The sequence below is a fragment of the Perognathus longimembris genome, chromosome 14 (assembly GCF_023159225.1).
Source record: "Perognathus longimembris pacificus isolate PPM17 chromosome 14, ASM2315922v1, whole genome shotgun sequence".
Taxonomy (NCBI): Eukaryota; Metazoa; Chordata; class Mammalia; order Rodentia; family Heteromyidae; genus Perognathus; species Perognathus longimembris.
This window is the reverse complement of record NC_063174.1, coordinates 39655393-39665591: the sequence shown is the minus strand read 5'-3', so window position 1 is coordinate 39665591 and position 10199 is coordinate 39655393. Positions and strand designations below refer to the sequence as shown.

Sequence of the window (10199 nt, the reverse complement as noted above, 5' to 3'; positions counted from 1 at the left end):
TTGTCATTTCACTGGGCCATTTGGGACTGTGCCTTCTCAGTGAAGGCCTGAAGGCAGGAAGCATGGGAGAGAGAGAAAGAGAGAGAGAGAGAGAGAGAGAGAGAGAGAGAGAGAGAGAGAGAGAGAGAGAGAGAGAGTGTGTGTGTGTGTTTGAGAGAGAGAGAGAGAAAGAGAGAGAGAGAGAGAGACTCTATATGGAGGGGTTTCTAGAACAATATGAGTCTAGGAATCTTCTGTGAGTTTCCTCTCCTCTCTCGCTCATGTCTACTCCTGCTTCCATGAAAGGCACAAAAGAATCATGCTTGTATCTTGGGCACTGCCTGTTGCTATAGTCGTTATATATCTAAAACTAGCTCCTCCCTTTCCTTCTACTCCTTCCCCACCAGGGCCACACATTACACATTGTGTACCCAAATATCTATATTCTGGTTGCTATATGAGGCAACTTAGTAGGTATGGAAAAAAAATTTTACTTAGCAGATATGGAAAAAAATCACAGGACCTGAGTAAGAGTCAGTTGTCAAGGTATATGTTAAAAGCCCAGAGACAAAGAAGGAGGGGTATACCATTGACCAAATCCTCATTATAGCTTCCTCCTCATTAGTGAAGTCATTTTGGCTGTAGAATAGTGGAAGGGTGAGGGACATTGGAGATTTTATTTTTGGAGGATTGTTCTAGGTGAATTTGGCCCTAAGGCATCTCCACCTTCAGCCCCTCCCAGCTCTATAGAAGAAGAAGAAAAACCAGGCTCGGCTTGGACTAGCTAATTAATCTCCTCCTGCGGAGCCCTAGCCCTCAGCCTCCCAGCTCTGACTCCACAGACCGGGGGGCCAGCCTGCACATGCCTGCTCCTACCCCACTTTCTCCCCATTGCTTTTTCATTGTCTGGGACTTCAGGGCAGGAGAAAGCAGCTGACCAGCCTGGGGGCTACTCCTGGGATCCTTCTCAACCTCATGACCTTCCAGGTGGTGTTCTTGGCTTAAAAGGAAAAAAAAAATCCTTTACCCCACTGCTGAGCTCATACATTTACCAAATGCCAGTTCTGCTGCTAAAGATGGAGGTCATGGGGGTTCAGGATGGCTGTGGAAGCAGCTCAACCCAGCTGCAATCCAACTGCTACACCATGACCTCCTGGGTGAGCGAGGGAGGGCTGGGCTGGAAGACGTTTAATCATGCAGGACACAGGCATGGCTAGATGCCTGGCCTAGGGCTTTGGGGAAGAGATCCTGCAATCCCACTGGCTCAGCAGCAGCCTGCCTTGTGAAGAGCTGAGGCTCCCGCAGCGCTCAGGGATCAAAGTGAACTCTCAGAGCAGATACAACTTGTGCTTAGAGATGAGCTGCCCCAAAGGATATGCCCCACAGGCTTGCAGACAGCTCTCTTGCCCGGAGACAAGAGAGTTCCCACCTGCATCCTCTCTTCCTTTCTCCTGCCATCCCTGGCTCCAGTTTGATGATATGGAAGGAAGCCCCCAGTAAGGGGAGTGGTCATCCCACCTGTGCTTGGCACTTGCCTTGTTATAGGGTTGTTTTTTCTTTTCTTTTCTTCTCCCCGCCCCTGTCCCCAGCATGCAAATGTGTGATGTTCCTCAGTTGCTGGTCAGTTGGGAACAGACCAAAGTGCCAAGGAACAGAAGCCAGCTCAGCCCGAGGCCTTGGCATAGCTCAGTGAAGCAGCTGAGGTAGTTGAAAATGCTACTAGCAGGCAGCCTTTGTCCAAGTGGAAAAATATACCGTGATTAAGAAACTGAGCTGGAGAAGGTGCATTCCAGACACCAAAGCTTTGCATACAGACAAAGCACTTTTCACCTCCAAGACATTTGGCCACATGTAATCCATTAGGAGTTGAGATCCTTCCATTTCATGGGCCAAGGACTGGGTGCTGGGATCACACCCACCCACACATCCAATTCCCACCCTCCACTCTGACTGATCACTTCCAACTCTGAGGTCATCTTGATGACTAGAAGCCCGGAAGAAGGTGCTGATGGAATCCTTTGTTTCTGGAAGGAAACACACAAAAGGAATTGCTTCCTTTTGTGCGGTGCTTTAGGAGAAGTCAACATGCTGTTGGACATGCCGTGGGTCTGTGCATTGCACTTCCAGCTATTGATCAACCAAGCATGCACAAAATCTGGGTGACCGAGAGCTTTGCTACTTACTTACCTGGGAGACTGATGCTATGAGAGGAAGGCTGTGGCTCTGAAATGAGCCCTGGGGTGGGGGTGGGACTCTGAGGACAGCCAAGCCAAGTGCTAGGGACTCAGGGAGAACCCCAAGGGACTCAAGATATTTGAGCTGGGATTTTCTTTCTAATTTTCCCAGATAGCCCAAAGATAAAAGATCCTGTCTGGAGGGCACGAAGTCCAATTCTAGGCTTCTATGGAGATAGAAATTAACTGTGGTTGCCTCTGGGGAAGAGGGATGGGAATAGTTTGGGGAGGAGCATGAGGGAACTTTCTAGAGGTGTGGGGGTAGCTTACACAGGTGTTTATGTTGGTCAAATTGGTTGCACTATCTACTTCAGATTTGTGCATTTCACCCTACATAATTGGCCCTTAAAGAGACCAAGATTGGGGGGTGGGGCTCATTCTAGCAGTTACATCTCCCACTCCTTATTGTTTTTCAGTTTCTAGGTCCCATCTTTGCCTTTGGATAAATTGAATGCTTCCTCTCATGAGAGGGGAAACCCAGGTAACGGGCTGAGATAAAGACTATACAGCACTAATCTGTAGCAGAGCCAAACAAGGACTGCTTGAGAAGGAAGAGAGACTATTTCTGGCTCTCACCTTTGGTGGGGAACTGGGGGCAGGAGCTGAATGGGCAAAATGCATTCCTGGTCTGTATTCCTCCTCAGAGCCTGACCAAACTTTCTGATCTCTCTCAGGAACTGAGGGCATTTTATTTGGTTTTAAAATATTCTCTTTATTCACATGTTGGTTTTTTCTTTTTTTAATAAGAAGACGTACCACAAACTTAAGACAATACTCATTTAAAAACAATCAGATGATAAGTGAAACTCTAATAACAAAAAAAATCATGGGCTAAAAATTAATATATACTCATATAGGTTTAAATCTAAATCTGTTTAAAAAATAAAGAGGATAAGGATCAATGTAGAAATCATGAGATTTTTGGCAACTACCCATCATCATCTTTCGAATGGTATCTACATCCAAGTTTTGTCATTGGAACTGTGGGAATATGGAATCAACCCAGCAGTCAGAGTACCTGAAAACAATTTCTAGAAAATAGCACTGGCGTCCTTCTTTGAAGGGTTATATACCTTAGTCTACCTACCAGTGATTTTACAAAAACACAAAATTATTCAAATGTTTTTAGTTTTGAAGGGCTGAGTCAGCAGCCATCTTCTCTGGCTGAGTGTAGAAGGGAGGACCAACCTATCTCCTGATCACCCATGGCCTTCCTCCTTGAATTGCTTATCCTCCCCAACCAAGTGGCATCCTGATCTCCTGTACCTCCCTTTGCAAATGTTCTCCTCTTCCAGTTGTCCAGGCCTTGATAGTGGCAGAGCTGGGAGGGGTTTCATCATCAGAGGACCCCTGAGCAGCTGGGGTGTACCAGTCACTAGACATGGCAAACACTTGCAGAAATGTACGTCATCCTTACTAGTGGGACATTCTTTTCACCTCTTCTAATGGATAAGAAGATGGTTTCAGATCAGAGCTGAAGTAACTTGCCTGAGAGCAGGCAGCTGATCAGTGGAACTAGCTGGCTTCTTCTCATGGCTGTGATTGTCCAGGCAAATGGAAACTCGGAGAGATTAGGGACTCCTCCATCCCCACCTACTCTGCTTTGGTGCTCCAAGCAGTGAATGATGATTTTTTTCTCTACATGCCTGAAAAAGAAACTTAAGTCTTTGAGGCCATGTTAGGCAATTTCTGCCCTGCTCAGGGCCTTTTTGCCTTGTCCCACTAGGGAATGCTATGATAGGGAATGTCCCTTTTCTGGATAACAAGCTTAGTTATGCACTGTGCTAGAGTTCTGGTGACCATGGGTTGGTACATACAAATTTACAGCAGTGGTTGCTGGACAGGCCATGTGAAGCCACCATTCTATGTGGGATCCTGTGTTACCAGTGTCAGTGCCTCTGCAGTCTCCTCCAGAGACTGTCTCAGGGAGAATGGAAACAGGCGGGACATTTACCTTTTTAACATGGGCCAGGCAGAGTGGCCTTGCTCCAGTTAGAACCCATCCCACTGCAAGTGATTTGTAGATCAATTTGGTCCAACAGGCTGGGGAAGTTCTCTGTGGGTTTGTGTGCCTGGACTTTGGGCTTTGTCCTGCTCAGCCTCATCTCTTGGGCTCACTGCTGAGTCCATAGTTTTGGGTTGTCGTTTCTGGTGAGAGGTGGGAGAGCTGTTCATAGTCACCCTCCAGCTGTGCAAGGACAAACCTGGAAGCAGGCAGGGCTGTTGGGAGTGACGAGGGCTCAGCAGCTGAGCCCTACATTGGTGGCAGAATGCCCAGGCACAAATGCCCAGCCTCTTTTCCAAGTTGTGCATTTCCATTTCCCTTGCTGCTCTGAATCCCCTTAGAGTGGAAATGCCCCTCTTTTTTCCTAATGGATCTCTGACTTCATCTACCTCTCCTCCAACTGAACAACTCTGGTGCTCTTCCTACACTTGGGGCTGGAACTTCTTGGTGGCCTCAGGAGTGGAGTATCTATGAAAGAGGATTCTACACACGAAGCCACTCAATTGCATGTCTGCCTGGGGCTCACACGATGCCTGCCTCTTCTTTCTTTTTCCTCTTCAAATATACTTGGGCATCTAAGCTCTGCTTTACTTCAAATTAAGCAAAGGCCACAAGGTTCAAGGAATCAGGGATGTGACTATGTTGCCACTGGCCACAGCTCAATGTACTTCCCCGCCCTCCCAGTAGGAAGTTCAAGTAACCCTTGACTACGGGGGGGGGGGGGGGGAGGTGTGCAACTAAAGTTTAGTGATTCAATATCATGAACAAAATAGCAAAAGATGAAGCCGCTTGTTTGGCAGCAGGGGAATTCTCCTGGGGACCTCACCTCATCTCCCTAAGGGCACCTATTTCCTGCAAAAATGTACCTTTGTTGGGGATCCTGATTAAGCCAGCTTCCCAGGCAGAGGCTCGAAGACAACTTGTTGACCTGTCTACTGTCCCTACCTCCCCAAAGGCACAACACTCAGTGAAATGTCCATGTGCATTTGGGTGCATTGTGAAGAGGGTGTCTTATTCCCTTTCTTCCCATCCTCCAGGAACTTAGCAGGCTACAGGTGGGGAAGCAATGTTTTCAAGAATTGCCTGGACAGAAGCCTAGGTCGCTAGAATTCCCAGTCAGAGAGAACCTTCCTACTCCCCTGCTCCCGGGAGCCTTTTCACATGTTGTCAGATGCTGTGGGCTCCCATGGGACTGTGGATAGGCGTTTTCCCAGCTTCCTTCTCTTCTGGTGGTCTAGTATGTAGAAATGTGAAACTTGACAGGACTTTTCCCTTGGCCCATGGAGGAAAGGTTATGGAATCCTTAACAGGAAGAGGAAACCTAAGGATACTGTTATTTGGATTTTAAAATGTCTTCGAAGGAAATAGGCGTTTCTGACTCATTCTACTACCTTCCGATGGCATTTGTGTATTGCCTCTAGGACAAGGGACTCATTTCAGTCTCAAATCTGGACCTCAAAGCTTCTTAAGAAGAAATAACTAATAGGATACAAAAATGAGCAGGAAAAACACAGAGATGTGAAGAAAAAGATGTTAGTGGTCTTCCATGGGGCCAGAACAGGAGTAGTGGGCAGAGCTGAGATTCTAGACAGGCAGACCATCTCTGATGGAGTTCGGAGCACCTTCTAGTAATGCAGCAGGATCCCCAAGGTTAGAGAGTGTGCAGACGCCGGGATCACTCACCCACTGCTGGAAGGAAGCCACCTCGGGGGTGAAATGCAGCGGCCATTCTGACTCTGCGCCAGCAGCACTAGGCAATTGTGTTTGGGGGAAGGGAAGTGAAGAATAACTTATCCAGCTGAAACCATGAAGACCTGTGGCTTTAGAGGCGCCCCTGCCCGGAAAACGCACACAGCTCAGGGGACATGCGATCCATGCACAGAGGTACATGCAGGTCTGCAGCATCTGGTGACATTAGCACCATGCACTGAACATCCAGGCGTGAAGCATGTGGGTGGCATGGGCACCTGGGTATATACACACCTATGTGTATGCACCCTTAGGTGCATGCCCATACAGCACACATAGACACAAGCATCTCGTGCAAGGTATGCAAGCAGCCACGTGGCTGGCTGTCGTATCACATCAGTTCCTACAATGCCAATCTGATGAGGACTACGAACTTAGAGCATTTGCCTTAAAGTATACACATCAAACTGAATTCTCCCAAACAAACAATTTGCATTCATGGAAACGGCCTCGCCATTTCTGTTTCTATCAATGCTACAAGCAAGAGAAGCCTATGCCCCAGGGGTCTGGTTTACGGAGAGATTTCAAAGCATCCTCTGCCACTTGCTGCTAGCACCTTCAACAACCTTGCCGTGTAATAAGTAGTTAAAAAATAGAAACCTCTGTTTATCTGGCAGATGGAGCCACTGGACTTGGTGAGGTTGTATTGCTTAGGGGAGCTACAACATGCAGGTAGCCTAGATGTTGAGTGTTCCTAGGAATGAGGCTCCATTATACATACAGCTACACATGGAGGGACTGAACATCTCCTGGGTAGAACCATTTCCGGCCTGGTCCTTAGGGTCCTGAACCTCAGTAGGAGGCTAAATGCCAGGTTCTGGCAATGTAGGCAACATTTTAACAGTGGCTCTTCAGCTCCATCCAGACTGACAAGACTAGCAGTTCCCACGGCTTCCTGGGGAGTATGTAGAGGCCAGGAGTGATCAGGTACCTAGCATAAGCTGACCTGTGGGGTACCCATTATCCCTCCCTCCACCAGGAAAGCAGAGAAACCAGTTCTCTGAGTTAAAATAGACAGCAATAATAGCTGTCATATGCTGCCCATTGTAATAAATGTGCATGGCACATATTATCATAGAAGTTTCCCACTTCCCTCCTTATCCCTGCCATATGTAAAACAAATACAATGGCACTTACCTGGCAGAATGGTTGGAAACTAAATATGGTAATAAGCAGAGAGCTAAGCATGGGTTGCAAGAAACAATATAATTGTGAAAATAGTACTAGGAATTATACTTATGGAGTCCATACATTGCAAACAGTATGCCAATCAAATATATATATATATAATATATATGTATGTAGTATATATACACACACATATGTATATATATTCTCACTTAATCTTATCTTGCTCTTAGGAATGAGGAACCAAGGACTAGAGGAGCTGCTTGTGTCATACATAAATAAACAGTAGAGCTTGAGTAGAAGCAAAGTCCACCTCAGGCCACACCCGCATGCCACAGTGCCACACCATGGACTCCCAAGCAATGACAGCTATTGTCATTATACCCTTTGCTGCCGTGTCCTGTGGGGTGTCAATGTAGGCCCATCAGGATTTGTTCTGCCCATCAGGCATGTGCAAGGCCTCTTACTAATATCACATGGACAAGCAAATGGGAATCGCATGGGAGCCACCTGCTTGGAACTTAGCTTACCTCACCTGCATTTCTGGTTGGTGTGTCACAGCCAGATTTTTGACATTTCCCTTTTGACAGTTGGTGCAGCTTAGTGACCACCCAGCTCCTTTCTCATTGGAGACATAAGGAGCAGGTTACTGGCTAGAAGGAATAGTCTAGATGGCTCAGGAAGGGCTGCCAGCCACAAAGAGGTTCACAAAGACACACACTGGCTGGAGTGAGGTGTACCTCACTGTGCAAGCATGTCTGTAATCCCTAGGGAATATGGACATGAAGAGAAACCTGGATGAAGCTGCTGAAAGACAAGTCAGTAGTGGCTCTGCTACCTACAACCCACCCTATACTCCTTCCTGGTTGTCTTCTTGTGATGTCCTAGGGACCTAGAGAATGATTCGAGAAAAGCATGACTGAGTGCTAGAAAACACACCGGGGTTTGAAGTTATACTGGCACCTAGGTAACTCTCCATCAAGTATAGAACCACTGGATTTTGATCATCCACATATGCCTGTGGTTGACTCCTTTACATATTTAGAATTATGCATGACCTGAAACCTTTCAGTATCATTGGGAACAAAATCCTTGCCTATAACTCTTGCTGTAGATTACAAGGTTGAGTTGCTTCTTGTAGGGAGTGTTCCCTCTTTGTTCTCTCTATAGAATCTGCTGTGATATGAAGACCATGCTGTCTGCCTTTACTTGACTATCTGTTCCATTAAACAATGGGTCCCATGCACTGTGATCTTGGTGCAGGAGAAAAAGGCCAGAGATGTGGTGCAGAATGGTCTCTACCCATGTGAATAAGTCCTCGGGTATCTATATTTTATTTCCCTCCAACCTCAGAACCAGACTGACAGGCCAACTGCATCTGATGAGTTTTTAAAGTAATGTCTGAGAGCACACAGTAACCCTTGACTTTGCCTTACTAAAAATGTCTTACGAAAACTTTGCTGACTTCACTAGGATCACTGTGTTTAATGAGAGGCCTCAACGAATTTGAAAGCAAACGATGAAGAGAGGGGGAAAAAGCCATAAGCTGTAATCACCATAATTATACAATCCCAGGAGAGTTGAAAGCAACCCTGGTGAAGCCTAAGAGAGGAGGGAGTGTCATCTGTGATCAGGTTGGTTTGGAGGATGGCTGAACAGAATGTGATGTGAAAGATCTTCCTTCTCTTCCCCAGAGCTGGCTCTAACATGACTCCCTAAGGCAGGGGCCAGTGCGGAGGGGACAGCAGGGTGGGCAGTTCCTCTAGAGTTGGAGGCCTCTGGGGGCATGTTCTGTTCATGGCCTAGCAATGTGCTGTCAGCTTGTCCACTTGGATTCTCTCTGGAAGTGGCATTGCTTTGTCATCTTGTCTGCTTTCCAAACAGCATCTCTCTGAATAGGAACTATGGCAAGCCAGGCTTCCTCCAGTCCAGGACTAGGGCATCCTATGTTCATGGACACCTGTGCCCTGGCAGGTGACTGTGCCCTCCACTCACTGACCTCTTCTTGAAGCATTCAGGGGAAACAGCCCTGTTGCTCAGGACTTAGCTGCAGCAGCAGTAAATAGTGACAGAGAGAACGAGAGTGAGAGCGAGCGAGTGAGAGAGAAATGCATAGATGACATGTGAAGGGTGGTAATTCCATTTCTTGACAGTTTCACTTCCTTTGCTTCCAGTATGACATTGTCTGGCTCTTTCTCCCTCAAGACAGAGTCTAATGTGATTCTCTGTATCTCTCCCCGCCTCCAACCTCAGCAAAATCCCTTCATATGATCCACTCTCCTTTCCCACAACTTATTTATAAGCCACTGAGTGAAAATACAGTAAAGATCCATTTAAAACATTTAATGCCGCATAGAACTCCGGTGGGAAGAGATGAGGGAATTTAGCTCCTAAGTCTTAAGCCCTGGAACTCATTGCTTCTTGAGGTTCCAGATTCTACCTCTGGGTAGTGACTGCTGCCAGAATATTCTTTGGTTGAGTGACCTTTCCCAAATCTCCCATCCCTTTGCTCTAGCTTTGCTCTAGCTTTGCTCTCTGGAGCAATCTAGAATTCATTATTCTAAAAGACAAATGGAGATAGAGCTGGTGATGGACATCAAGTATATTTGATCTCTAGTCTCTTCTGCTATGGCCTCCATAGATGATTCCTCACTCCAGTTATTCTCTTCTAAATTTTCTTCAGCTTGTGAAAAATCTTAGGTAAGATATTGGAGCTGAGAGTCAAGATTCATATGTAGCCTCAAGCAGGCAAAGCAATGGAACATGTGTGTCTCTTCCTAGATCATTCTCACTTTGGTTAACATCCTCTAAATTTGTCTCTTTATTTTTGTGCTAATAATGAGGCCTGAGCTCAGGGCCTCGAATTCTTACTTGGCTTTTTTTGCTCAAGGCTGGTGCTGTAGCACTTGAGCCATCTCTATTTTTAGCTTATTTTTCCGGTTAATTGGAGATAAGAGTCTTTTGGATTTGTCTGGCCAGGCTGACTTTGAACTGCAATCCTTAGATCCTCCTGAGTAGATAGGATTACATGTATGAGCAATCAGTGTCTGGCTAAAAGTAGGAATCTCTTTAAGAAAGTGTTTGTTTACATTCTGCTTTTGTGG

The 10199-nt window shown here is 46.4% G+C and overlaps 1 protein-coding gene across 4 annotated transcripts in view; it reads right to left on the bottom strand.

Annotated features, from left to right (window-relative positions):
* Rgs6 (regulator of G protein signaling 6) overlaps window positions 1–10199 on the bottom strand; it is a 480138-nt gene that overhangs the window by 4311 nt on the left and 465628 nt on the right. The window contains exon 18 of one of the 4 annotated variants that reach the window (XM_048361955.1): window positions 5902–5968. The exons of 2 other annotated variants lie outside the window; for them this stretch is intronic. In XM_048361955.1, coding sequence (XP_048217912.1) covers window positions 5902–5968 — 67 coding nt within the window. Of the gene's footprint in view, window positions 1–233; window positions 980–5901; window positions 5969–10199 lie in introns of those variants that run through there. One more of the 4 variants, XM_048361953.1, reaches the window with a different exon arrangement.